This window comes from Zea mays, chromosome 4 (genome assembly GCF_902167145.1).
Source record: "Zea mays cultivar B73 chromosome 4, Zm-B73-REFERENCE-NAM-5.0, whole genome shotgun sequence".
Classification (NCBI taxonomy): Eukaryota; Viridiplantae; Streptophyta; class Magnoliopsida; order Poales; family Poaceae; genus Zea; species Zea mays.
In genome coordinates, this window is record NC_050099.1 from 184,993,242 (window position 1) to 185,021,035 (window position 27,794).

Sequence of the window (27,794 nt, forward strand, 5' to 3'; positions counted from 1 at the left end):
CCAAAAATTTTATTTGCATATTGTTAGTGTTTAGTAAATTCTTAGTGATTATATAGTTAGCATTTTGTTTAGCGCATTGATATTACATGTTTTCTGTGTTGGCAACCATCGTGTTGTCGCTTATTCGCAGGTTCTATAAACATCACTTTAGAGGGGAGGTGCTGCCAAATTTTTTATTGACAATAGGTTTTTTTGTACGTAGGTGTTCGTTCGACTTGACCTTCTCCACCGTTAGCTGGACTCGTACGCGTTCTCAGGTATACATTGTTTTCGTACATTATTTATAGATTATGTAATTTCGTTTGATGTGTTCATTTAATATTTACTATATAGTTATTAGTTAATATATATTTATTACTTAGTAAGTTAGTAGGCTTAAGTATATAGCCATTATTGAGTTAGTAATCCATTTTTGCAATAGATGGACAGCCTAGTAACACTATACCATGGAGGAAGGGTGGAGATAGATGCTTATGGGAGTGTTACTTTTGATGGTATGAAGATCGTGACCATGTTGTTCGATGAAAGACCATCTTTTGACAAGCTTTTGGCTCGAGCTTGTGAGGAGATTAGTTGCGACATAAACGACCCTAGAATATCAATTCAGGGTTTGTTGTCCCATATTACATATGGAACAGTTGTCCGACGGTTGATCTCCATTACCTCAGAAGATGATTGGGTGATATATTTAAGAATTGTGAAGACGATGGTTCCACCATGTTTGGATGTGGTTGTTCAAAAGTTACCTGTTAGTCATTGCGATGGTCCAGTCGGGTTATCTCCACAAATGCCAAATGCATCTCGTATTGAAGCTCCTTTGGTAGAGCTTCATGAAGAAGTGGTTGTTGTGCCCGATGCTCAATCGGGTCCGCACGAGTATGGGATTTCACGTCCTATTCCTGGCGTTTGTGGGGCTTCTAATGCGGTGGTACCCCCCAAGAGATCCCATTGACCCAGGATCCAGTTCACGATCATCCTAGTAAGTGTCTTCGACACATTGTTCGTATCCATCGTTATTTCGTTTGATTAGACTTTTTAATGTGGTTTTTCTTGCTCCGACCCGCTGCAGGATCTCCACATATCGATAATGCTGCTTATCTTGATGTGCCTGTGTCATATAATATGGACAACATATGCAGGGCATCCAATAGTGTTGATGTTCAGATTGAGGATGAGGGGAGCCATATGAGGCTGCACGGGCCTTAGATTCTGATGATGACCGTCCGGTTCAAGAAATGACCGAGCAAGAAATTGAACTCATAAGACGTTTGTGTCCGGAGCGAGACCCTGCAGTACATGAATTTAGCAGTTTAAGTCATTCCACCCGTGCTTATGCTGAAGGACGTGACGATGAACTGCTAGAGGCTCCGGATAACGCCGACAGCATTGAGATTAAGGTAGGCTTACTTTTCAAGGACCTACCTACACTGAGACGATGGCTACAGGAATATTCTATGAACCGGAAGAGGCCGTTCAAGGTGAGACATTCGTATGCACAGCGTCGTTACACTGTTGTGTGCGAGGTGTCGGAATGTAATTGGAGGGTATGTGCCCGAAGGCAGAAGGACACCGGAAAGTTTAAGATCACCAAAATTGTAGGTCCACACACTTGTGCCCAGACAGAGCTGAGCTCTAAGCATCGTCAGTTGACATCTACCCTGATTGCGAAAAGGATATTGGGGATATTGAAGGGTCAGCCAAACTTGAAGGTGAAGTCAATTATGACCATGACTTCGGAGCTGTTTGGTTACAGGATCAAATATGGGAAAGCATGGAGGGCAAAGCAGCGAGCATGGAAGATGATATACGGGGATTGGGAGGAGGGTTATGAGAAGTTACCAGCATTGTTCAATGCAATGAAAGCAAAAAACCCAGGCATGCATTATGAGTACATCCCCAAACCTAATGAATGGAGGAACGGCAAAGAGATATTTTTTCGTGATTTCTGGTGTTTCTCGCAGTGCGTAGAGGCCTTCGGGCATTGTCGTCCCGTGCTCTCTATTGATGGTACTTTTCTGCTTGGGAAGTATAAGGGCACATTGTTGGTTGCCATATCATGTGACGCAGATAACGCACTGGTTCCTTTGGCATTTGCTTTGGTGGAGAGGGAGAACAGAGATAGTTGGTCTTGGTTCTTGCGGCTTGTACGCATCCATGTCGTAGGCCCTGGACGCGAGGTTGGTGTCATATCTGACAGACACCAAGGTATTCTTAATGCAGTGCAAGAGCAGATTCCTGGCTACGCACCCATGCACCACAGATGGTGCACTCGACATCTAGCAGAAAATCTTCTTCGAAAGGATCATAGCAAGGCTAACTTCCCCCTTTTTGAGGAGGTATGTCGACAGTTGGAGGTTTCGTTTTTCGAGGATAAGTTGAAGGAACTAAAAGATGCAACAAATGCTGAAGGTAAGAACTGGATTGCTGGATTGAAGAGGGAACCGCAGAAATGGACAAGGGCCTACGACGAAGGTGGCTGGCGGTTCGAGTTTCAGACTAGCAACATGGCCGAGTCATTTAACAGTGTGCTCAAGGGTATACGGGGCATGCCAGTCAATGCTATAGTAACATTCACTTTTTATAGGCTTGTGGCTTGGTTTAATGATAGACACGCGCAGGCCAAGGCAATGCAGACCCGAGGGCAGAGATGGGCACCTAAACCAACATCACACCTTAATAATGCAAAGGAACGTGCCCATAGACATGAGGTACAATGCTTTGATGAGGAGTTGGGTAAATACGAGGTAACAACACTAGGCGGCATAACTTCCGACGGTGAAGTGCGACCTTCGAGGACACATGTCGTGTTACTTGATGCATTCTGGTGCGGATGTGGTAAACCTAGACAATACCATTTTCCATGTTCTCATTATGTTGTGGCCGCACGTCATCGTAACTTTGCATTTGAGAGCAGAATACCTTCTGAGTTCAGTGTAGAGAGCTTAGTACGTACCTGGAGCCCTCGTTTTGAGCCATTTCTTGATGAGTCACAATGGCCAACGTACACTGGTCCGGTATACGTTGCTGATCCAGCGCATCGATGGGACAAACGTGGTAGTAGGAAAAGGAGCCGGTGCAACATGGTTATGGATCAGGTTTCCGGTCGCAGTAGGAGAGGTCGAGTGTCCCCCTTTCTCGTGGACCCAGAGCAGAATGAATGCGGAAAATGCGGTAGACTTGGCCACAACTCACGTACATGCATTTGGACACTTAGTCAGGTGTGATATATTTTTTTATACACAAATTTTATTCTAATATGTCGATGTTTTTGTTACACTTTGTACACAACTTATATTCTAATATGTTGATATCTTAATTTGCAGGATGGCGCAGTTCCACTTGCTGGACCCTCACTATGACGAGCACCACAGGGGCCGTCTCACCGCAGAGGGAGAGGTAATATTTTGTACATAAATTAAATTTTCGAATTAATATATGCGACCTATATTTGACTAATGAAAATTCTTTTGATTGCTAGGTGTTGCCTGTTTTGCGGGTCCGGACCCACGACCGGTTTCTGGAGGAGATGAGGTACGATGAGAGGTACACTCCTCTCCTACAGAGGGCTGGCTTGGACGTCTTATCGTACCAGGTCCGCCGTGGGCTGCCCACTTTCAACCCAGTCATGTCGCGTATGTCGCGTATGCGATCGTTAATGTACGAATCGACGAGCCGAGATCCACAACGCATCTTATGTCCCATTATTCTCTTGGACTCTATTGTGCGCATCACCTCTCCTTTGTCGTCGTAACTCTCCCAACTGCATTTCCTCGTCTCCTACAAAAAAATAGTAAGTACCGCTATAACATTACAGCTGGTGCAAAAAAAATACCAACCTCATCGTAATCGACCATATGTCCACAAAAATATCCAACACCAAGCTCCGAAGGAACTAATCCATACTTAGCTTCAATACCACATTTGCAGAGTACTGGATCAAATTTGACCTCTTCTGCCGCCCACCCGTTGTATCTCTTTTCCTTTACCTCTGGCTCTGGCCAATGGGACAAAGGACCATACAACCACTCTCTGAAACAACACTTACGCCGCCCGTATGGCTGCAGGAGAAAAAATTAGTAATTTATTGTAAATAAAAACTAGTTCATACATTTAGCGTATCAATGGGCTCACATAATCAATGTTCGGACAACAGAACTGCTTGTCATAGTCTTCGTCGATGACAGCACGGTCTCCACAATCGCATCGAGGCGGTGAGTCCATCCGTCTTTCTGTTGCTACCTCCTTCTCCGCATCCGTCATTGGTGGAGGATTTGGGGTAGGAGGTACCCAACGCTTAAAACACTCATGACTGGTCTTTCCACTCAACCAATTAACGAAAAGAAGATATCGAGGGTCAAATTTATCAGGACCATCGATCCACTGGAAAAAGAAACACCTCTGATGTCCCTAAAATAATGGAAAGAAGCACTATTACATATCTACAAAATAATGAATGCGAACAAAATTAAGTGACAAGTCATAAGCTACGTACGTCCAAACTGCCACAAAGGTAGTAGGAGCGAGCAGCCGTGTCTGGATGTTGTGATTGATGTACCCAAGCCAGTCTGCCACAGTCACAGTTAGGCACGGGGAGTTCAGGAGGAACAGGAGCATCCTTACTAGATACGTCCGGATATAACTCCCGAGGACGACCTCTCTTCTGCCACAACGCCTCTCGGTACATGTCTTTCATCTAATAAACGATTATAATTATCACGTGTACCTATTATGCTTTATAATAAGTTTACACAAACTAATAATCGAAATGATAATATAATAGGTGTATACAAATTATTAAACTAACAACCCAATATACAAAACGAATCAGTTGGAAATCATACATTGGTCTACGAAGTGAACCAACTCAAATCTTTGAATCCAGCAAATTTTGACGAAGTTTGGAAATGGGATGAAATGAGCTGCTCTCGGTCAGCCGCGCGGGCGTTTTTATAGGAATTCGTAGCTCGGCGCCAAGATCTGTGGCGCCGAGCTACGAGGCCGCGCCGCCACCACGTCAGAGCCAGGTCAGCCCTAGACGCAACTAGCCGTTGCTGCCACGTCATAGCTCGGCGCCATAGGCTGTGGCGCTGAGCTATGTTAGCTCGGCGCCACAGGCTATGGTGCCGAGCTAAGGGTCCAAAATTGAGTTTAAAATTTTTTTAGGTCTAAACGTGATTTTAAACCTGATAAAGGGCTAAAATACAAAAAAATCGGCCATGTAGTGGCTAGGCAATGCACTGAACACTGTAACCGAGCACCATTAGCGGCTTGAACAACAATAGGAACCGATAGAGAAACAACGCCTTGAAGCTGAGTGGCCAATTTCGTTCTCAAGAAGGAATGAGAACTGTCGGAGTCCACCAGGATTCAAACAGCTTGGTGATGAATAATACCATCCAGACAAAATGTACGTGGACCTAGCATTCCAGACACAACAGCCACAGACACAAACATAAATATCTGCTCTGAAGGTTGGATTGGGTCATTCCCTTCCGATTGAGCATCAGAATCCCACTGAAACAGTTCAAAGATCTCCTGCACAACGTTGAGTTGAACCGAAACAGCACATCGTTGAGTTGAACCATTTATCTACACACTTAATACAAAGCCCCCTTGCACGCCGATAAGCCCAAAGGGTGGACCACTTGTCCTCCAAATTCTTTGAGTTAGTGCCCCGACGGTCCTCGCCCTTAGTTGTCTGTTTCTCTCCTTTCCACGGGGGTGGTGGAAGTGGAAGAGGAGCTGGTGGTGCTAACCAAGTCATCTAGAAGGGATCAGGTCGCCGGGTCGGTGGCCTCTTCCCGTACTCTAACACCTCCTCCTGCAATTGAGCCAACACGCAGGCAGATTCCCAAGAAATGGATGTTGAACCAAAACAGCAGACTTATTAATATCATCTCGCAAACCATCAATAAAGTGCATGGTCAAATAAAGGGGTCTGTGTGAGATCCTTAAGCTGTCAATTGATCAACAAGGGAGGAGAAACTATCGATGTACTTAGACACCGATGAAGTTTGCCGAATGTGGAACAACTGACGGATCAACAATTCGTGATGATCACGGCCAAATCGAACCAAAACCCAACCACATAACTCTGACCACGAACAGGATCTAAGATGGCTCTGAACAGTTTGCACCCAGCGAGATGTAGCAGTAGTGAAATGCATAGATGAGACCCTCACCCACCGCGTTGGATCAACACTATACAGATCAAAGTAATCCTCACATCTACGGATCCATAACTTGGGTTGATCCCCATCGAACGTAGGAAACGGCATTTTAGGTAAATGATCAGATAAACCAGCCAAACTCCCACCCACAGGTTCCCTAAACTCGGATCTCGAACGATGGAAAGTAGGAGAGGCAAACACATGGGGGTGAGATGGGGATGACACACCCTTTGTCGGGTGATGATCGAGAGTTGTGACAACTCCGCAACCATCATCCCGGATTGATGGATTCAGGTAGTGCCCGTCGGGTCGGGCGGCCGTGGAGGCAGCAGCAGATGGGCGCGCGACCGGAGAGGGAGCCAGAGCGAGCACACCAGTCATGATGGTCGGGTGCTCCACTGCCGACCGTTCGTAGAGCTTGGACAACTTGGAGACGTGAAGACGGATGTCATCGACGAAACCCTCCATGCTAGGACGCCAATCATCGAAGGAGATGACAGCCGACTCGAGCTGCGACAAGCACGTCTCATTGGCCGTGGAGGCCGTGGAGAGCGAAGCCAACTTGCCATCCATCCATGCATCGAGATCCGCCATACGACGCTCGAGTTCCAGATCACGATCTAGAAGGCGCTGCTGCTGCTTGACGTCATAGTCGGAGAGGCGTTGTGTCAACTTCGCATCCTAGCCGCCGAAGCGCTTGGACATTTCGTCAAGCAGGTGCTAGAAGTCAATGTTCATGGTGGCGCGCTGGCGACGAAGACGAGTGTCGTAGGGGTAGGAGGTTGCAGGATCCAGAGTGGAACAGGGACGAGGATCGGACCCCTCTGAGGCCCTGTTCGGTTAGAGGTGGATTGAGAGGGATTAGATGGGTTTGAATCCCAAACAAGTCAAACTTCTTCTTAATTTTTTCTAATCTCATCCAATCCAATCTATGTGTATTGGGAATAACCGAATAAGCCCTGAGTGGGGAAGAAGGAAGAAGGGAATGCTTGGAGAGGAAGACGAGAGATACGAGGAATCGTTTGTTTACAATTCTCTAGATGTCGCTCCATACAAAAGCCAGTGGCTTTTATGCGCGCCGTGGCAACTGGGCTGCACGCACACGCGCGACGCCACACCGGCCCATAGGCCTCACACCCAATCACTGTTGTGGATCCAACAATTGGGCGCCCTTGCACGCGAGCCGAACGAAGACCCTCAGGTGCTGATGGTGGAGATGCAGGTGTAACACGCCGTCCCAACACAGTGGAATAATTGGTATTTTACCACTCAGAATGTTGTCAATCCAACAGTTCTCCAAATCTATAAATTCTAAACCAAGATACACATAATCAACACAACAAACAAAAGAAAATAAAAACCTAAACTGCTAAAAGTTACAAGTCATAACAACACTTAACCAACAAATTCACTACGCTATTAATTACAGTACTAGTTTCATTACTACCGCCGCCTCCTGGTACTGCGCCTCATCGGCTCGGCCTCAACAAGTCTTTTGAGGAATGGCTGGGGAGCGGAAAGCCCCACTGATTCTGGGATGTCAAGATCACCATTAGCTGATGGAACAGCCATCTCTGGCTGCTTACTTGACATGTGCAGCGGCTGGATTCTTGATTTTTCCACCTGAAAGAGCACTCCAGTTAAACACTGCAGCATGTGCCTTGTGGGTATTCGATTTAATGAGAACTGATATTTGATTTGATGGGCAATTGAGTGGTTGCAAGTATGCAACTATGCAAAACTTTACAGTTTTGTGAGTGGGTGCAAGTATGCAACTGGCTTAACTTCAAATCTCCACTGTTAACTTACCAGCTCATGGTGAAAAGAATGAGAATAAGCTTCAGAAAGTCTTCTCTGCAGATCGTCTTCCTTCTTTCCTTCGTACTCAGAGTTCTCCATTTCATTTTCCTTCTCTTCCAGTTCACGATATAACTCTAATAGTTTGTAAACAAATAAAACACTCTGAAATCAGACACAGTTTGCATCAAGCCATCAACCTCTAAAGAAATGAATATGACGACTAATAACCAGGCCGTAAAAGCAGAAAACATTTTGTATCAACTTCTGTTTTCAGAACATGCCAGTGAGTGAAAAAGAGACCGTGTACTACAAAATCGTTTTCATGGTTTGAGAACAAATCCACATAGCCTAAATGCCTTACCTGTAAATACTGACAAGATCCAGATTTGGGTTGGAATATCAAATAGCGTCTTAGCTAAGGTCAACGAAGACTTCAGGATCTCTTTAGCCTGTGCTGCGTCATGTAGCTGAAGCGCCAATGTGCCCAGTATTGTCAAATACTGAGAAACTAACTGGATGTTACCCAACTGTTGGTGCGCTATTTTCAAACCACTTGCAAGGCGGTTCCTGGTATTACATAAGCATTAAATATTTATGAAATACAAATGCACAAACATGCTAATTGTGTGCTCAGAAGGTCAATAAAATTGCTACTCCATCCATTCCAAATTATCGTTCACTTTGGGTTTCTTCTAAGTCAAACTTCTTTAACTTCGACCAAGTTTATAGAAAAATATCTACAACATCAATTTTGTTTCATCAATGTTTTACATGCAATATAATTTCAAAGTGCATTTATTTGAAACTGTAGATGCTAAATTGCTAATATTTTTTTTCTAAAAACTTAATCAAAAGTTAGAGAAATTTAACTTAGGACAAAAGACAAAGTACAGTATAACTTGAAACGGAGGGAGTATGTGACAAGACAACAATAGGAAAAATAATGCAGAATATTAACTAAAATATCATATTTGTTGGAAGAAACCTCGGCCCTAATCTATTACACAATACAAACATTTATATACTCATGCTCACAAATGCAGCTTGGAGCACTAATAAGGCTATATGTAGAATGGAGTTTATGAAATCATCATACTTACCGTGCTTCCTGCGGATTATGCTGTCTCATAAGTAATAGTCCATAAACAAAAATGATACAGGTTTTCTCTCGCACACCAACAAATGAGTCCATTGTTCTATAGGCAGGACCAACCAGTTCTAGTGCCTAAAGAATAAAACAGGCAGGTGATATTCAGTTGTCAGTTACCCCCAGCAGTAGATAGGTACAAACTACAAAGCAAGATAAGCTATCAAGCTCTACTGTACCTGTGAAGACGACTCTGCATCACCCTTACAAATATATGACACAGCTGCATAGGTTTCACACATCGATTGCATTGATTTACTCTCTGTCAGCTGAGACCATTACAGGCAAACAAATATTAACAGGCTTGGCCTAATATAGAAAGACATACATGTTAAATTTGGCAATCTGGTAAGGGTATATAAGAGATCGGCCAAAAATACCTTTTTTGCTTCAAGAAAGTGGAAAGCTGCTTCATCGAAGCAGCCAACAGAATGTGCATATTGTCCCCTTAAATTTTCAATGATACTTTCGCAACCTTGAAGAATTGTGGGGAAGCGAGTAAACCAGTTTTTCATCTGAGCTAAAGCCTACAGAAGTTGGCCAATTGAAAAGGAAATGAGTTGGCTAACAAGATCATTAGATCAACTGTAAAGTATCACAATGAACAAATATGATTACATCAAAATCCATAATCTGCATATATAACATAAATCTAGGAAACATGTATGTCTTTCATAAACATGAATCCATAATCTGCATGTATAACATAATCGACAAGTCCAGATAGTGCGCGGCCAAACTCCCCTCGGTCTTGTGGAGTTTGAGTACAACCCCGACTCGGTTCACCAGATTCACGCCCTTCTTCTTGGCCTGCGAGTCCGAGTCAGTCCTGACCAACGCTGAGTACGGCGCACCAAGGATCGCCGACATCGACGAGCAACGTGCTCGAGGCGCAACAGGACACCATCGAGCTTCTCGAGGAGGCAAGGGAAACGACGACTGCAAGATCAACCAAGTTCCACCAAACGCTCCGTCCAAGCCACAGTAAACATGTTCACACGAGGTCCTTCAATGTAGAACTCATTTTGAGGCAGGTAGAATCGACCAATAGGAGACACAAGTTGTCCCTGACTTGGGATGGTCCCTACGTCGTCACCCAGGTCTACGACCAGAGTCGTACAAGCTCAAGGACTCCAACAGCAACGTCCTTGCCAACGCATGGAACATTGAAAAGCTAAAAAATACCCTTAAGTTTATCGATTCTTAAATGTGTTAACCGGGCGAGTAGGCATCTTACCGAGAGCCCATCCCAGGGATGACCTTGGGTTGGCCGACCTCGCCCAGTAGGTGGTAAGCTCCCAACGGTCCTTAGTCATTCTGGCTTGAGCCTAGGCCAACCCTAGCGCAGCCTTTGGCCATTCCACTCCGAACAAGGCCGATCGACAGGAAAACAAACTCCCCCCGATCCGCTCAGTTCGCCGCGACCCATGCTCGGTCACCTTGACCCCTCAAAGCTAAGGCCCCACGCGACCAGAAACCAGTGTGAACAAGGAAAGATTGGACATAAAAATTGGGCTCGTCGGGCACTTTTATATACAGAGAGACAAATGTTTACAACAGTTACTAAAAAATTAAAACCTAATCGAAATCCTTCCCTAGAAATAAGTTGGGGTTGATCTTCGTCGTTAGGGTCTCACCTTGAGGCATGACCTCGATCTGGTCAATGTCCTCTGACGTGCGATTGGCCACGAAGCCTTCAGCGATGGCTTCCAAGTCGACGTCGTCATAGTGCTACATCGTCAAGGCTAGCACCACTCCCGCATCATCCGCCATCGCCACCCAGAAGATCCAAAGGACGTGTGCGGGCACGCCCATCAGACGATGGGCTAGGATGCTACTCCAATCCTCGAGAAGGACCCAATCGCAGATTTCCTGCCTGGTCTCCTAAAGCTCGAACAACTTCGTCACGACCGTCGAGTCTGGCTCATCGGTATATGCATGCGCCGATACCTCTGTTGGAAGATTGAAAACCCTAACCATAATTGGGTAGAGGATATATTAATACATATCCATGGTACATGGCCCAAGGCCCCTTACAATACATTGTATGCTAACACCCCCGCAGTCGCAACTCTATCATGTACACATGTTGAAGATGTACCGAAACTCAGAGAATATTGTGGATGGGAGCCCTTAGTGAAGATGTCGACGAACCGTGAAGTGGTCGAGACGCAAAGAATATGGACTCGCCGACAGCGACAAGTTCGTGGATGAAGTGAAGGTCGATCTCCACGTGCTTCATGCGCTGGTGCTGCACGGGATTGGTGGAGAGGTAGACCACGCTGACATTGTTGCAGTAGATGAGGGTGGCACGCGCGAGGGGGCTCTGGAGCTCCTTAAGTACCTGACAGAGTCAGGACGCCTCTGCCACGTCATTTGCCATAGCGCAATACTCGGCCTTAGCGTTGGAACGCGAGACAACGGACTACCGCTTCAAGGACCAGGGGACGACGTTGACCACACCGCGATACTCGACCGATGCTGCACTGACTGTGTTGTGTGAGACTGTGACGTAGAGTAGCAGTGGGGTCTTCAAGTCTACGCTAACAAGAGTTGTTACTTCTATGAGGTATGCCTTTAGTGACTCGAAGGTTGCTTCTGTTCTTGCCGACAGGCTAAGTCTTGAGAAAGGGTAGACTTCTCTTGGCTGATTGTGAGATGGATCTCTTAGTGTTGCTATTCTTCCTATTAGCTTTTGTATATCTCTCAAGGTCTAGGGGTCTTCATGTCGACGATGACCTTAATCTTGTCAGGGTTAGCTTCAATGCCTCTGCGAGAGACAAGGCAACTTATGACCTTCCACTTGCATACTCTGAAAATGCACTTTTCTAGGTTAATGTGTAAGTTTGCCTCTCGCATGTTTGCAAATGTTTCTGCGAGGTCATGTTAGGTGATCCTCTTTCTTCTTACTGACGACAACTATGTCGTCGATGTCTGTGAAGATATTGCGACCAGTGTGACTTTCCAGGATAGTCTTCGCCATTCTACAGAAAGTCCAATCAGCATTCTTGAGGCCTTCGGACATGCGAATAAAGCAGTAAGTCCCTTAGGATGTTTTTTTCTCAAATACGCGGGAGAGCTAAGCGTCATTATATTAAGAAAAGTTTGAAATGGACAAAGTACAAAGGCCCTTCCCCCTAAGGAGGCCAACACAATGAGTACATTAAAGGATCCATAGGACACACACACAAAACCACTAAGGATCGGCTGGGTCGGCCAGCGGCCACCACACTATTACAGCCCTGGGATAAGAGCCGAGAGGATGGAAACGCTCTTGGTCTTGGCCCCAGCCATCTCCCATAGGTCTCTTTCTTCTTTGGCTTTCCTGATGATTGTCTCCATGTTGGGGTTAGCCTTCTCAAAAACACAACATTTTCTGTGATTCCAAAGGATCCAAGCTCCTAAAATGATTAGCGAATTGAGACCTTGTCTTGCAATGTCATGCACCTGATCACTTGCTCTTCTCCACCAGTCCCTGAAAAGATCACCCGGCTGAGGAGTTAATGTCTGGAGGTTGACCATATTCAGGGTTCGAAACCAAAATTCTCTAGGAAAAATGCAATCAGTGAGGTCAATTGATTCCAGAGCCTGGTCACAGAGAGGGCATCTGTCAGGATGTTCAAGCCCACGTCTCTGTAAACGATCAAAAGTCCGACAACGCCCGAGGGCAGTAAGACACAAGAAAAAATTGCATTTTGAAGGCGTCCAAGTTTTCCAAATAATATCATAGTGGGCGAACTGCATTGATCCTATAAAGCTTAGGCAACTTTGGCAGAATACTCTCTATTGCTTGCAAACCTGAAAATGTGTTTATTCGCCCTGTCCATCCTCAGCAGCATATTGGATATAGCATCCTAAAGCATAAGGAAATCAGCAAGGACACCAACTGTAAGGCTTCCCCGAATACCAGTAATCTAACCTCCGTCAAGAAGGGCTTCTCTAGCAGTTATGTTGTTGATTATTCGCTTGGGAACAACAGCTAGTAATCTTGGTACAAAGGTCTACAATACAACGACCATGTATCCATCTATCACACCAAAACAAAATTGAGGAGTCATTACCAAGTTCAGATATCACCGCAATCTGAAAGGAGGCTTTGACTTTGTCTGAAATATGTAAAGGCAGATTTGCCCATGGTCGAGAGGGGTCAGTCTTAGCCAGCCACAACCACCACATGCGGAGGGTCCATTAAGCTCTTTGAGGCTGAAGATACCAAGTCCTCCAGCCACAACCACCACATTCTCAATATGCTCGAGGGCTCCGGGAATATCTTCGATAGAAGGGGTGATTTCTTCAGATGCGGCTCCGACCGAGTTGAATATATCCTTCAATCGGTCAATGCATTGGGTGGCAAAACCGAAGCATTTATCCCGAAGATTTGTGACAGTTTCGCTTAATTTCGCGTTCTTTTTAGCTTCTGCTTCAACTTTTGCATTCAATTCCCTGGACTCGCGGTCGAAGAGCTCTGATCTCTTATCCAAAGTTGCTCGAGCTTCGTCTAGCTCTGCTCAGTTTATCATTTTGAGATCGTGCCTCGGCGAGTGAGCCTTCGGCTGAATGCAGCAGGCTGTCTTTTTCCTTTAAGGAATCTTCAAGTTTTTAAATTTTATCTTCTAAGCCTTCAATAATGATTTCATTTTTTTCTATCTTCGGCATCCTGCTGCATTTTCAAGGCTTTGCTCAACAGCAGACTCTGCAAAGCAAATCAAAGTTAGAATACCCAAATCACCACGAAGGTAATAATAGAGAGCTATAGAGAAACCTTACTTTGAAATTAGAGTAGAACAAACTGTCGATAATGTGTTGCCGCCTGTAGCAGCTAATGTCAGTTTCCAGCTTCGGAAATCCAACACTCTTGGATAAGGTACTTATAATTTTCGCCCCGGCGCGATCGCGAATGCATCCTAAAATCTCTTCGTCGACCCCGCCGAAGAGTATGGACCCGGGCTAGTAACCGCAGGATATAGCAAACTCTTTTAACACTGATTTATCCTCTTCGGAAAGTTCTTGGCCACCTAGGTGCCGGAGGTCAAAATCTTTATCTTCCGAAGAGGCATCTTCAATTCTTTTTCCCTTATCAGGCGTTGCGGCCATGTTTTCCTCGGCAGCCACATCTGATATGAGTTTGTCGATTTCCGACATTATGGTTACAAGTTCTTCAGCTTCGGCTCCAACGGCATCACCAGTATCGACAGGCATCGCTGCTTTTGCTGCCGAAGCTGAGGGCGGCGTCTGCTCAATTGCTTGCATCACATTCACTCCATCGTTTCTTCTGCCCCCCGACCTTCTCCGCAGCCGAAGCGGTTTCCTTTGATTGTAAAAGGCTAGTCTGATCTAACCTTAGTGGACTTAGCAGTGCAAATGGTATAGATTCAGTCATTACCTTCAGAATCTCCGACACTTCAGCAGCAGATGGTGAAGGAGAACTCATAATCTTCTCTGGCACATCATGTACCTTCATATCGGCAGATGATATCTTGTCAAGTTTTCGCTTCTCGGGAGCCGAATCCTTCGGCTCCGGAAGAGTCTTATGTTTCTTCGAAGCTTTATGATCCTCCTTGACAGATCGGGCAGCTTGCCTACCCAGAATACTTACAATCCTTTTCCTTTTACCCCCTCTGGCCCCTTCGTCAAGCCTGTCGTAATCTGTGTATTCAAAATTCAGGGCATCCATCACCCGATTCAACCTTCGTTTTGGTCGGATGCCGAAGGCAGCAGTCATTAATTGATCTTCTTTCTTTGTATAATTTCAAAGGATTTCATTGCACATGATTTCTATCATTTCTAACCATTCAGAAAATGGTTTTTTGAATTGCTTTTCAAATTTGAAACGGTAGGGGAGTCGAACAAGTTCATATTTTTCCCCTTTCCTTCTTCGGCATCCCCCAACCGCTAGAAGTTGGAAAAGTTTTGTTTGCCAGATATTCCTGCACTAAGTCCCTAGTGCTAATTTGACCAACTACCACCCTGAATTCTACTTCGGCCAGCTGGCATAGGGAGCCGAGTTGCATGTTGCACAGTGGCCTCGTCATGCCAAAGCTTAATCTCAGAGGACTCATTACCATAGTCATAAGTTTCCTCTCTTCTCATCAGCCTTCACATAGAACCATTCGCTAGTCCACCCGGTCAGCCATTTAGTACGGTAGCCGATCACCGGGGCCTTGGTGTCCTTTCGGCATGCAAAATTATAACACCCGAAGTTTTTGTGTAGACCATCGGCTCTGGCCTTCGTCTGATAGTGCAGCTCATGCACTCGGCAAAACCCTTCGGCATTCGCACTTTTACCCTGGCTTCAGAGAGCCCATATGTAGACGCTGAGCCTGATAATGGCATTCGGTTTCAGCTGATGGAGATATATTTCAAATCTTTTCAAAACTTCTCCTATCATATCGTATAGGGGAAACCGCAGCCCTACCCTGAAGAAGCTCCTAAACACAATAACTTCATCTTCTTTCGGCTCCGGAATCACTTCTTCGCCAGCAAAGCGAATAAGTTACCTTCATCTTCCCCAAAATAGCCCATTTTTTCATCACAACTAAGTCCTCTTCTGTTACGATCGATTTTCCGAATTCAATGTGACTAGGTTTTGATGGGCTTAGGATGTTGTTGTCCTCTTCACTTTCATCATCACTTCCGCTTTCGGCCATTCTGCTCAGCTTCGGCAGTAGCATCTTCGGCAGTAGCATCTTCCGACACAACCAGACCTGATCGTCTCATCACTTCTGATATTGGTGCCGTTTCAGTCACTTCGGCCTCATCTCCCTCATGGGACACCCTAGCAGTGGATCTTACTCGGGCCATTTCAGTGTTTAGACTCCTTAAGACAAAGCAAATTTCAAGTGACGAAGAGCTTGTTCGGAAGCGCAATCCAGAAAGCTTCGGCTTCGGTTAAAATTTTTAACAGCACAACAGTGTGATGGCAATGAATGTTGTGGTAACTTCTCACCAACCTATCTGTTTATATAGTGTTGCAGGAGAAGAAGGCGAACCGCCAGACCGTCTACACTGGCTGAACGGTGGACCGCCTAGCGCCCGGAATATTTTAATCGTTTTTCGATAACAAGCTCAGGGAAGGTGTTTTTCGGACCTTCGGCATTCCAAAGCCTTCGTATTTTTCGCGGATCGAGCTCGTTACGAAAAAAACAATCTAGCACCGCGAAGGGGCTACTGTTGGGGGTCTTCTTCTCCGTCGAAGGTCCTTAAGACATAAACACCTTCGGCAAAATGTCACAAGAGGTCCGCCCCACCTCTGTCGAAGGTTCTCATAGACGAAGATCAAGCAAAGAAGGAAAAGACTAGATAACCCTTATTAGTTTAAGTTGCTTATAAACAAATATTCAAGGGCATGGATGTAATTTTACCTGGGCTACGTCTCGTGCCTATAAATAGATGAACAATAACATCGTACTGTTCACGCTGGATTGTAATCACTCTCGCATTCACGCCTTCGAGCAAACCGAAGGTATCAATGTAATATTAATACTGTTAATATTCATATATGTTTTATGGAATGCAAATATAAATGAATTAATGAGATGTAGTTACTGTCTTTATCCTTTCGCATTCCTATTCACATATTAAATGAAGGTATCTCCTTTGACCTTCGTCTGATGAGCATTATACTCATGCGGAGATAATGCTTCAGAAGACAAAGGTCCGTAATAACTAAAAGTTGTGTTGCCTTGTTCTTGATATACAGCATTTGAGAACAAGTGACCAACAAATAGGAATAGATAAAAGAAAAGTGAAGGGGGATTGAAAGAAAATAGAAAAAGTTCGCCCCAGCCCCCCCCTTCTTTGGCCTCAGTCGACCCGGCCCATTCCCCCAGCTGGCCCATGTCGCGCCCCCTCCTCGGCCCATCGCAGTGCCCCCGTCCCGGCCCAGCTCGGCGTTGCACGCTCGCGGCCCAGGCGCCCGCGCCGGACACCCTAGCGGCCCCGTGCCCCAGTCGCGCCTCATGCTCTTAGGCCCACCTGTCAGCTGAGTTGCGAGGCCCGCTCGTCACGTTTATCTCCCTCAACCTCCCACTTCCGCTTCGTCCGGTTGGCAAACTTCAAACCCACGTCGTGGGCGCAAACTGTCGCCCCAACCGTCTCCGTGCAGGCCCCTCTCCGCCCTCGCCTCGTCGTCTGAGCTCCGTGCTGAGGTGAGCATCTGCCCCTCCCTCTTCTTCCCTGCGGGTCATGCCCCACCGCGCAAGCCCCGACCATGGCGTGCAGCCACCTCGATGCCAAGCTCGACCCCAGGCGCGCCTCCCCTCCCCCTGCTCCCGGACGACATGGCCCCAGCTCGCGGCGGCTAGGACCGGGCAAAAAACCCGTAACCCGAAACCCGAACCCGGAATACCCGAACCCGAACCCGAAATACCCGAAACCCGAATTTTGTTCGGGAATTTCGGGTAGCAACTTGCAAAACCCGAATTTAGTTCGGGTAATTCGGGTATCACAATCGGGTACCCGAAATACCCGAATTACCCGAACTTTAATGTGTCATGTACTCATGTCATGCTTAATTATTAATTTGTACATTTATAATTATGTGTATGTGTGCATAACTTGTGATTGTAGATTGCTTGTGTTTTATATGTCCATGTGTATCATTATTCAAACTATATTTTTATACTAATTTAATAGGGTGTATGTGTTTTTATGAAGGTGACACAATAGTTCGGGTAGTTCGGAAATACCCGAACCCGAAATTTCGGGTACCCGAAATTTCGGGTATTGCAAAACCCGTTGTAATTTCGGGTATCGATTCTCAAAACCCGAAATTTTAAAAACCCGAATTACCCGACCCGAAATTTTCGGGTAACCCGAACGCCCACCCCTAGCGGCGGCGGCGGTGGCCAGCCCACCCCAGCGACCTGGCGTGGCGGCGTAGTGGCGCGACCGCCGAGGCCCCTGCCTCCCATGCCGAGCACCTCCCCCCCCCCCGCACACCCCCCTCCCCTTGCTGTCGACTCCATGGAGAGGGTGGTTCAAGGAAGAAGCAGCAGCCACATGTTGATCCCACCTTTGCGATCTTTGGCGGCTATGGCGCTGTCTGTGTGGCCCTGTGTGTGGCTTGCCTGCGACCAATAGAAATCCGCCACGTCACCGTTAATCTGCGATAAACTAAAAGAATTCAGTATATAATGTGTCGTAAACCCATTTCGACTCGTTTCAATCGCATCAACTTCGTAACGACGTCGCTTTCGTATTAGTAACGTTATTTTATCACATCACAAGTTTTAATTATTTATCAGTTGTTCATTCCATGCTTATTCAAAATGACCTTCTGCTTAAAACTATTTTATAGTTTTTAACACGTGCTTTTATAAATAAATGTTAAGTTGATTAATACCAACTTAAATGTTTTTTTCATTTAATACTTGTTTAGTATAAACGCGTTATCAGTTAGCGATTATCGTGCGTCATTGCGTTGTCGGTGTGTTGTTCGCACGGGTGGCGCTCGCAGTCGTCACGTTGTTCGCGCGTCGTCACGCATGTGTCGGGGACGCCGTTTTCGCGTGTGTCACGCGCTTTGCCGCCTGTCGTTCGCGCACATCGCGTGTTGTTCGTGTACGATATTAAACCATTCTCTTATAATCACTCATGTCAGTTAATTAACTATTTGTTTAATCGTCCACTTTTAAAATGGTAAGGTAGTCAAAACTAAGTAGTAGCTTTAATTTATATTTGATAAAGGTCGGCTAATATAATTATGTTGATTGAATGTTCTAATTAATACTCGTGTGGCACAAACGCGCTAACTTCTCGACCGTAGCTCTGGTTGTTGTGTTTCTTTTCCTCGCATGACCATAGAAGCGATTTCTATTTTATATTACACGTTTTTATAATGATTTCCTTTGTATGATGTAATGTTCTTATGCATATATGTTTGTTTGCTTGTGCTTGTTCGTCTTCGCGTTGCGATTAGAATGTGATCCATTTCCGAGCTTCGAGGAATCGACGATCAAGTCTTGACGACCAAGTGATCAACCTCTTCGAGTTCTACGGGATTGAAGATCCTAAGCATCTGTTTGGTGAAGGCAAGTGTCCTCTGACCCATTATGTCCTACTCACATGATAATTCTTTTCCCCGCATTATATAATTGAAATCTAAGGATTGACTAGCTTTCTATTTACCTTGTCCTTGATTACCTTTTTGGGTTATTTTGGTTAGCTTTATGCTAGCGCTCTACTTTAATAAATGAACATGATGAGATACAATTATGATACGATGCTTTACATTTTGGTTATGATTATGAGCTTGTGATACTAGAGGCTCGGGTTGTTTCCTGAGTACTTCTCTGTAAGCACCTGTTCGCTGGATGACCACCCGGGAAAACAATGCAGCCATGAGGGTGGTATGGGACGCCCTTAGCTGATTAATTAGAGGAACTTGAGGTGTAGTTTGCTTCGCCGTCGTGCCGTCAATGGGGTCCGGGCACAGGTACTTGCTCTGTCGAGGCTGGGTGTTGTTGTTGGTCACTCTTCCTATGGGGAGATGTACTGTGTTTATCAAACTCGAGAAACCTAATGAGCGACTATGACCTCTGGGAATCTTTGTAAAAGTTATGTAGTGAGACCCTGCCAGTTCACCTTGGAAGTGATCAATGGGGAGTCATGATCCCCGGACAGAACGGGAATCACGGCTCATGGGTAAAGTGTGCAACCTCTGCAGAGGAATGAAACTGATATATCAGCCGTGCTCACGGTTATGAGCGGCCTTAGGAGCTCCTTTGATTAGAGGTACAGATGGTTCGAGACACTATGGTTCTATTTATGGATTTGGTTCGATGATGATAATGATGTTCCTCGATGAGGAAATGGTTCATGGGTTGGTTATTGCTAAAACTTGACTTCTACTAATAATAAATACTTGACGAACTAAAAGCAACTGCTTTGATCCTAACCCCACATAAAGCTAGTCCACCTCAGCCAAACGGGACATTTCCTGAGTACGTTGATGTGTATTCACCCTTGCTTTCACAAAACACCAGGTTGCCTTTGGTGCAACCTATGCTCAGGTAACCAAGAAGAAGGTGTCGAGGCGGATCTCCAGGAGTTCTAGGACTTCGACAAGCTCGAGGATTAGGCTAACAGCCTCCCCAGTCAGCTGCCTGTGGTGGGTTTATTTACGTTGGCTACGTTTCTATTATGTGCACTTTAATTTATATTATGTAAATGAATCTAGTCTGTAATATTATTACTTACTCTTTATTATTATTCAAAGCATTGTGATATGATGAGTCATTTATGTAAACGCTATATACGTGAATTCTGATCCTGGCGCGTACATGGTTCGCATTCGGTTTGCTTTCCAAAACCGGATGTGACACTTGATGGGGCCCAATACTATATACCCATTTGCTGATTTGCTCAAACACTCTATTCAAGCAAATATTCCCTTGACGGATATCAAAGCTTCTTAAAGTTTCCATCTCCGTATACTTTCCAACAACTTTGTAGCCTCTTCCTCAACTTCAAAAATGATGTCTCTTCCCTCTCCCCCCAGGGAGACTTCGAATCAGGGGATCCACACCTTAACCCCAAATAGTGGCATCTGGCGGCGTTGGACGCCAACAACTTTCCAACCGCGGCTCAGAGGCCTGACCCCACAGGCGATAAACTCCTCGACCAAGTTCTGGACGCTGCTGCAACCACCACTCAAGTTCTATCGGCTGCTGCAACCACCACTCGACGAAAGGGAATCTCATTTCGGTCCCCTTCCGCGACTTCAAATCAGGGAAATGATGTATACTGAAAAGGCACCATCTCGCTTGCCTTCGGCCACTCTTCATGGTCCTCGCCCTCCCCACCAACCTTCACATAGAACCACCCTTCGCTCCAATCCGTGCCCCACCGGCTATTGGCGCACGACACCAACTCGATAACTACATCCAAAGTCTTGTGGGTAGGGGTGGTAATGGATCGTGATCCAAATGTTACTTCATGACTTGTTAGGGCCCTAAATTATTTTTAGTTCAAAAATGAATAAAATAGAGCCTGATCCTAATCCGATCTGATCCTTACATTTTCTAGTGTAAAATTTAGAGCCCATTGTCACCACTAATTATGGGTCTTCGATGCAAAGGTGCAACTACCAAACTATGTCACCCGTTCGTCGACAGTCTTCTTTTGCCAGTTCAAGCAGTAGTGCTTGGCGAAGATTTGAACTGAGGGTTCCCCCATATGTCACCACGATCCACAAAAACATGCCAAGAGCCATGATGGCATTCAGAGTCAACTGATGGATTTGTATATTAAACTTCAACAAAACCTCCACTAAAAACTTGTGGCACGACAAACGAAGACCGGCAAAAAACGCCTCGAAGACTACAATCTCGTCTTGAGGGTCCAATGTTGTATCTGATACAGGGGTGTGCTTAGCCCCCGCAACCAAGTATTGTGACTGCTCCATCTGCCTCACGCAACCGATACCAATATGCGAACAACCGAATTCGCAGGTCTCTCCCCCGGCGGCACTCCACCTTCTCGAAGCACGCTTAACCGGCAACAGCAAACCGGTAGAATCCACGGACGACAAGCTGGCTGCCGAAATAGGACAGGATCGCGGTGGCAAATCTGGCATTGCGCCATTAACATGATACAAGTCATTGCTAGAGCTCAGCGAAGAAGAGGACAGCATGACATATCAACGACGAGGATGGGGAGTCTGCTTCAAATGCGCCAGCGCAAAAAAAAGCTTGGGTGTGGAGCTCGTCGACTCTCGGGCACGCAAAACGATGGGGAGCTTGAGAAGTGAAAGCAAGGAAGACAAAGCAGTGAAAACAAATGGCGCAAGCCAAACCCTAACCAGAAAACGGCATATATAGAATAAAATAATTTTAAAAAAAAAAGATGCAATCAATCAATCAACCAACGGTCAAAAAGATGTCGCCCCTCGAAACCACTCAACCAATGATCAAGGCCAACGTTCGTAACATTCTCCAGTCTTCAGGATCGACTCATTAGGTTAAACCTCACCCTCGAAGGGCCCATGTTGGGGAGAAGGCAAAACAAAACCTTGAGTTGACACCGTCAAACCAATTGTCGTACTTTATTGTCAACCCTAAGGATGCAGGGTCCATCGAAGATAACGACGAAATCTCCGCTCTAGGAAGCAGACCCATTGGTAATGGCCGACCAAGGCCTCGATCACTAGGTCCATCAAAGGCCACGAATGCTACGGCAAGGCCTTCACTCTTCGAGAAGCAGGACAAGAGAGACATCGTCGTCGTCGATGTATGGGCTATGCTACATACTAGGCACACGGAGCCCGATCAAAGGCGATGAGCGCACTACCGAAGGCTTCGCTAGTACAAGAACCCAGAAGGCTCAATTGATGAGTTAGAGACCTCGACCTCTTCGCTCGAACAACATTTGCAGTCCTAACGAAGACCTCGAAGGCCCCATTCAAAGAGCAAGAGGGGCAATGACAAGACCACTGAAGGAATGAGGGTACCCACGGTTAAGAGGGGGGCCAGCTAGACAAGGATATGCGCACACTGGTGCTGGTGTGTGTATGTAATTGGGTGTCTGTAACATGGGAATTGTAGTCGTCCTAAAGACATTGTTCTATAGAATATTCCTGTGATGTAGTAAGTAACCAAGGTTAAGTTTATACTTTAGGGGTCTAGCCCTTGGTTACCCTATAAATACCCCCAACCCAGACGGGTGACGGGACAACTGAAAAGACATTTGAGAACCACTATTTCGCATTTATCATCTCTCTTGTTTGGACCCCACTATCAAGTCCCAACAATCAACATGCACAGAGACTTGGGGCATCGTACATCTCACCATCACCACTACTCCCTGAGAGCCATCATCCTCCCTCCCCCCATGGATTAGATGGAAATTAGGAACAAGATTAGAATAAGTTTGAGAATAAAAGAATGTAGAGTTTGTTTAGGAAAGGAGTCCAAATCTACAAGACTCTACCTATAGAATGCATGGTGGTCAAGTCCCTTAGGGACTATAAATGCAGGGTGATATACTCGTTATGATTAAGCAAAAAACAGACAAATCCTCCTCCCTCTCATGCTCTACTGTCCCCTGCACTTCCCGCATCACCTATGGCTGCGCGGCAGCCCTGCTGCCCTAGCCATCATATTGTCCCTCATTTGCGCCTACTCCACCCTGATGTCACCCCAACCCGATTGGTGCCCATCACAAAACAACTTACAATAATCCGCAGTAAACTAATTGACAGAAAAAAAACATGATCATTTTACCAAACATGCATTTATACAATTAACTATCGATATACATGTGTCTTTACCTCTTGGGCTTCAACAAATTCTGACCTTGTAAGTTCCACAGCAACTTTGTTTTCCAGAAACTGAAGTAAAAGGATCAAGTACAGCCCTGCTGTCCATATTGTTGAGTGTTCCAAATCTGCCTCTGTGTAGCAATGGTAGTTGAATAATGAAAATAAATCGGACTACACTCAAGTCATATAAAATGAAGAAACAGGAAAAGTGCACAAGTTAGGACTAAATTGGTTAAATCCATTCTTTCTGTAAGGTACAAAATTAAAAGAAATAAAACAATGGGTTGGATCCATTCCTTCTGTCAGTTTTTAACTAAAGAACTAAGTATAAGGTTTCATGAGGAAGAAAATCAAAGACATGGTCCTCTATTTTTATTTTAATAAAATGATACACCGCTCTCCTACGTCGTTTGAGGAAAAAAAACAATGGCTATGTAACTATGGATGCATATAAAATGGCAAAAACTGTGTATTAATTACTGATTTTCTGACCTAGTGTTCACCAGTTAGCAAGTAGAATAAATGCAGGCCGCCAAATGGGCAACCATATGAAATTATGCTTCATTTGACTGATATATTTCTATGCATATTTGCTCATTCATATTCCTTCGATATTTACAGGGCTCCTTTCCCATCTTGGCTTGTTTTTAAGCCAGTACGAAAATCAAGGTTGATGTCGTTAATAAGGTTGTTTATCTTATTCCATAATCCATCCTTACTAATGGTACCACACTACCACTACTACCAATGATCTAACCAATAAGGGTAGATGTTTTCTTGTTTTCTTTTTAGGACTTAATTTGTGTGAAAAGTGCAACATGGTCCTATATTCTATAAAACAGAAGTAGTACTTACTAGTCCAGTTCAGTTCATATAGCGTATAAAAGACTAGAGAAACAAACGAATTGAAAAAAATAGCTCTCATGAACCATACAGAGCTCACATTACGTCACAAAAAGGAAATAAAGGGTGGGATCCATAAATAATAACAAGGATATTAGAAACCCATCAAGGTGATGCATTAGGGAATTCATACAGTTGTGATTGTGGGTGGTAATGGATCACGATTCAAATGTTCCTTCAAGATTCGTTTGAGCCCTTAATTAATTTTAATTCAAAAATGTATAGAAATAGAGCCCGATCCTGATACGATCGGGTCTTTAAATTTTGTAGTGTAGATTTTAGAGCCCATTACCACCCCTAGTTGTGATGCTAAAAAAGAGTAACAGGACTTATAAGAAATAAATACCCATCACACCATCCACAATGCCAAGCTTCACAAGTTCATCTGTGAAAAAACAATATGAAGCCACAATAAGTACCAAAAAGAGACAAGTTTCTATGAATTTTCACCTTTACATGCATAGGAAAAGATCTGTCAGGATCCTAACTTCTAGAAGATCCAAGATACAATCAATATTGCAAGACAGACATACTCATTTATTTCATTCCGGCGACCACTCTGGTTTAACAATGTCTTGACATATTTTTAACATTATTAATTACAGTTACACAAAATCTTACAAAGCTAAAGTTGACAACCAAAGGCTCAAATGGAATTCATAGGTAGGACGTCATACGAGCAAATACTAATAATACTACGACGTAACTGTAAAACGGTCACACTGCAACAACTAACCGGCAGAGGATGAGTGCAAAAAAATAACAATTCAGGAAAGTAGAACAGTATTTTTTCTAACTAAAATATTTATCATCGTACTTTGTACCTATTTACAACATGTCTCAAATCTCAAATGTACCATAACAAACATGGTCACTGGTCTTTGTAAATACACTCTCCTTTGTAAGGCCAAGGCAACAAGACAAGACACCTAGTTGAATTTCACATGGCGTTGACTATGGATGTCGAATGTCATGCAACACAAGCTCACCAGTAAAATTTATATAATTGCAGGGACCTTCTAAGAATGGCTGCGGACCATACCAAATATGGTTACGACCATCAAAGAAAGAACCTATATGTCTTGGTGAACATAATGTTGAGCTCAGAATCACAAATTCCAGCTTCTACCACTTTTCTACCAACATGCATGAGGAAGTGATGAAAATGAATTCTAATATAGGCCAGCTTTCTGTAGGGGAACTTGTTCATTGGAGTATAATTATGAAGTAAATCTTGAAAATTGGTTTACTATTGCCCTGGATCATAATGAGATGAAACAATTTGCAACGGTAAGGCACTTTCATGGAAGACATGATGTGAAAACAACTATAAACAAGTGATGAATCCATCAGCCGAAGAAACATGCATGTGAATTGGGTACAAATGAAATGAGGGAAGTTGTAGCTGCTCACAAGGGCAACACAAGTAAATATGCTACATGTACATTTGCACAGTACTAGGACGTTAACAAGTAATGACAATTATTTTTACAGCATTACTAGCTAACCGTAAACACTCGGTCATGATATGTAGCTTAAAAATAAATCTTAGAAGAAAATGCCAGTTTAATTGTCTTCTGAGTGAATGGATGGATTTTAGTTGGCACCTCCAAATAAGAAGCATCAGTTCATTTTGATGTGCACATGCTTCAACATATGTGTGTGTGACTCCCTGTCGATTTTGGCACATCTAGAATTGTGTAGCAGGCATTCATAGCTAAAAGTTTGTTGGTATTACAGGAAATAGTTTAAATAGGATAGAATTCAGCAATGCATACCATGGATGAGCCGGAGTCCTGAATTTATTCTCTTCCCGCACTCCTTAAATATCCCTTTCGGGCGACCTACCATAACAACCATGAGATCTACGAGCACAAACACCGCCGTCCGTGGGAGCCACTCCCCATGCATCAGCGGTGGTGCCAAAAGCAGCTTATCCCCATAATCCAACACATCATTCAATGAGTCATAGCCACACAATGCTCGCAGCTGACCCTTGAGCTGCCTTTGCTTGTGCGATAATGCCAGCATCTCCCGCTCCTTCAGCCCAGACTGCCCTAGTGTCCTCTCCAGTGTGCTGAGATCATTAGCAAGCGCCGTAATTTGGCGTCCTCTCTGCATCTCACTCTTCACAGCTGTATCCAACCTCTCTACGTGCTGTGAGGCAGCCTTGTAGTCGCAGATCCTGAGCAGGTAGAAAGTCTGCAGCAGCTGCGTGTAGAAGAAGAGTCCAACCCAGTGCTCCATCTTCACACAAATGAACAGGCAGGCACACGCATCAGGCTACATCTTTGGCGCTATATGCATTAAAAGAAACCCTAATCTGCAGCTACCTGCTCGGCTGTGAGTGCGTCCCAGAGCAGCGAGGCACGAGTGACAGCGTTCTCAACGGCAGCGCTGTCCTCCCAGCAGAGGAGGTGGACGTGGAGCTCGGAGGCGGCGAAGAAGAGCTCGAGCTGGGGGCTCCCGAGCTCGGCGGCGGCGGATGCTCCCACGGACAGTGCGGACAGCGCTGACGCGGCGTCCCCGTCATTGGTGAAAACGGACCCGAGCTGCGCCTGGAAGTTGCAAGTCCATAGAAGCGCTGGCTCGCGCTGGAGGAGCCCCGAGGCGGAAGCCGAATCCAGGAGGCCGAGGCCGCGGTGGAGCACGTGCTTCTGCGACGCGATCGCCCCCAGGACAGCATAGGCGCCCGCGAGGTGGGAGTGGGCCAACAGCTTGAGCCGCGGTGGCGCGGAGGGGAGAGGGGAGAGGATGAGCAGCGCGCGCTCGAGGTGCGTCTTGGCGGCGGCGGGAGCGCCGGCGCGCGGGACGCGGGAGGACCCGCGGGGCGCGAGGAGGAGCGAAGCGAGGCGGAGCCGCGCGCGGGCTTCGGTGAGTGGGAGGAGAGCTGCGGCGTAGGGCGGACGCAGCGCGGACTCGAGGCAAGCGGCCGCGGCGGAAAAGTCATACCGGCGCTCAGCCTCGTCGGCCAACGCGAGGAGCCCATCCGCGGACACGGCGGCGATGGACATGGCGGCGAGGAGGGGGAAGGGAGGGGCGGCGGTCGGCTAGAGCGCAGCGGCCGGCATGGTCTATTGGGGGAGTGGGGGCTTTGGGAGGCTGGAGCTTGCTGCGGAAGGAGGAAGGGAATGGGGAAACAAGCGGGCGGGGCGGCGGCGGGTTCAACGGGGTCGTCTGTTGGTCAGGTCGCAGGCTCGCAGATCGCCGAATGTGTTGGGAGTTATTTGAGATTGTAACAATTTAGTCGTGCGGCTTCGCCACTTTATTACTTCGCAGCAGCTTATCGTCATTTTGGCATTCTGGAGCTCACAGCCGCGCCAGATTGGGATAGTTAATGCTCTGCTGTTGGGGACTTGTTCTCAAATGCTATGAATTAAGAACAAGGCAACATAGAATGTTAAATGATACTGTCCTTCGTCCGCGAAGCATTATTCCTTTGAGGATAATGGATCTTAGACGAAGGTTGATAAGCGTCTTATTACGAAGTTTAACCTTCGTAATAAACTTTCAA

The 27,794-nt window shown here is 45.6% G+C and overlaps 2 protein-coding genes across 3 annotated transcripts; both read right to left on the bottom strand.

Moving 5' to 3' along the window:
- Positions 1-5,281: 5,281 nt before the first annotated feature.
- Positions 5,282-7,179, bottom strand: LOC103654238 (uncharacterized). Its single transcript, XM_020552750.1, has one exon. It carries the CDS (start codon positions 6,762-6,764, stop codon positions 5,952-5,954), a length of 813 nt encoding a protein of 270 aa, XP_020408339.1. The 5' UTR covers positions 6,765-7,179; the 3' UTR covers positions 5,282-5,951.
- Positions 7,180-7,410: 231 nt separating this feature from the next.
- On the bottom strand, positions 7,411-27,474 carry LOC100192084 (uncharacterized). 2 transcript variants are annotated; one of them, NM_001365512.1, is made up of 10 exons: positions 26,614-27,432; positions 26,059-26,527; positions 24,627-24,665; positions 23,387-23,508; positions 9,498-9,644; positions 9,297-9,386; positions 9,071-9,195; positions 8,332-8,537; positions 7,980-8,104; positions 7,418-7,793 (listed from the first exon to the last, which is right to left on the bottom strand). In NM_001365512.1, the coding sequence occupies exons 1-10, from the start codon at positions 27,292-27,294 to the stop codon at positions 7,614-7,616; spliced, it is 2,184 nt and encodes a 727-aa protein (NP_001352441.1). In that variant the 5' UTR covers positions 27,295-27,432; the 3' UTR covers positions 7,418-7,613. The 2 variants fall into 2 exon arrangements, with proteins under 2 accessions (XP_008676467.1, NP_001352441.1); XM_008678245.3 differs by lacking the exon at positions 24,627-24,665 and having other exon boundaries at positions 7,411-7,793; positions 26,614-27,474.
- Positions 27,475-27,794: the final 320 nt, after the last annotated feature.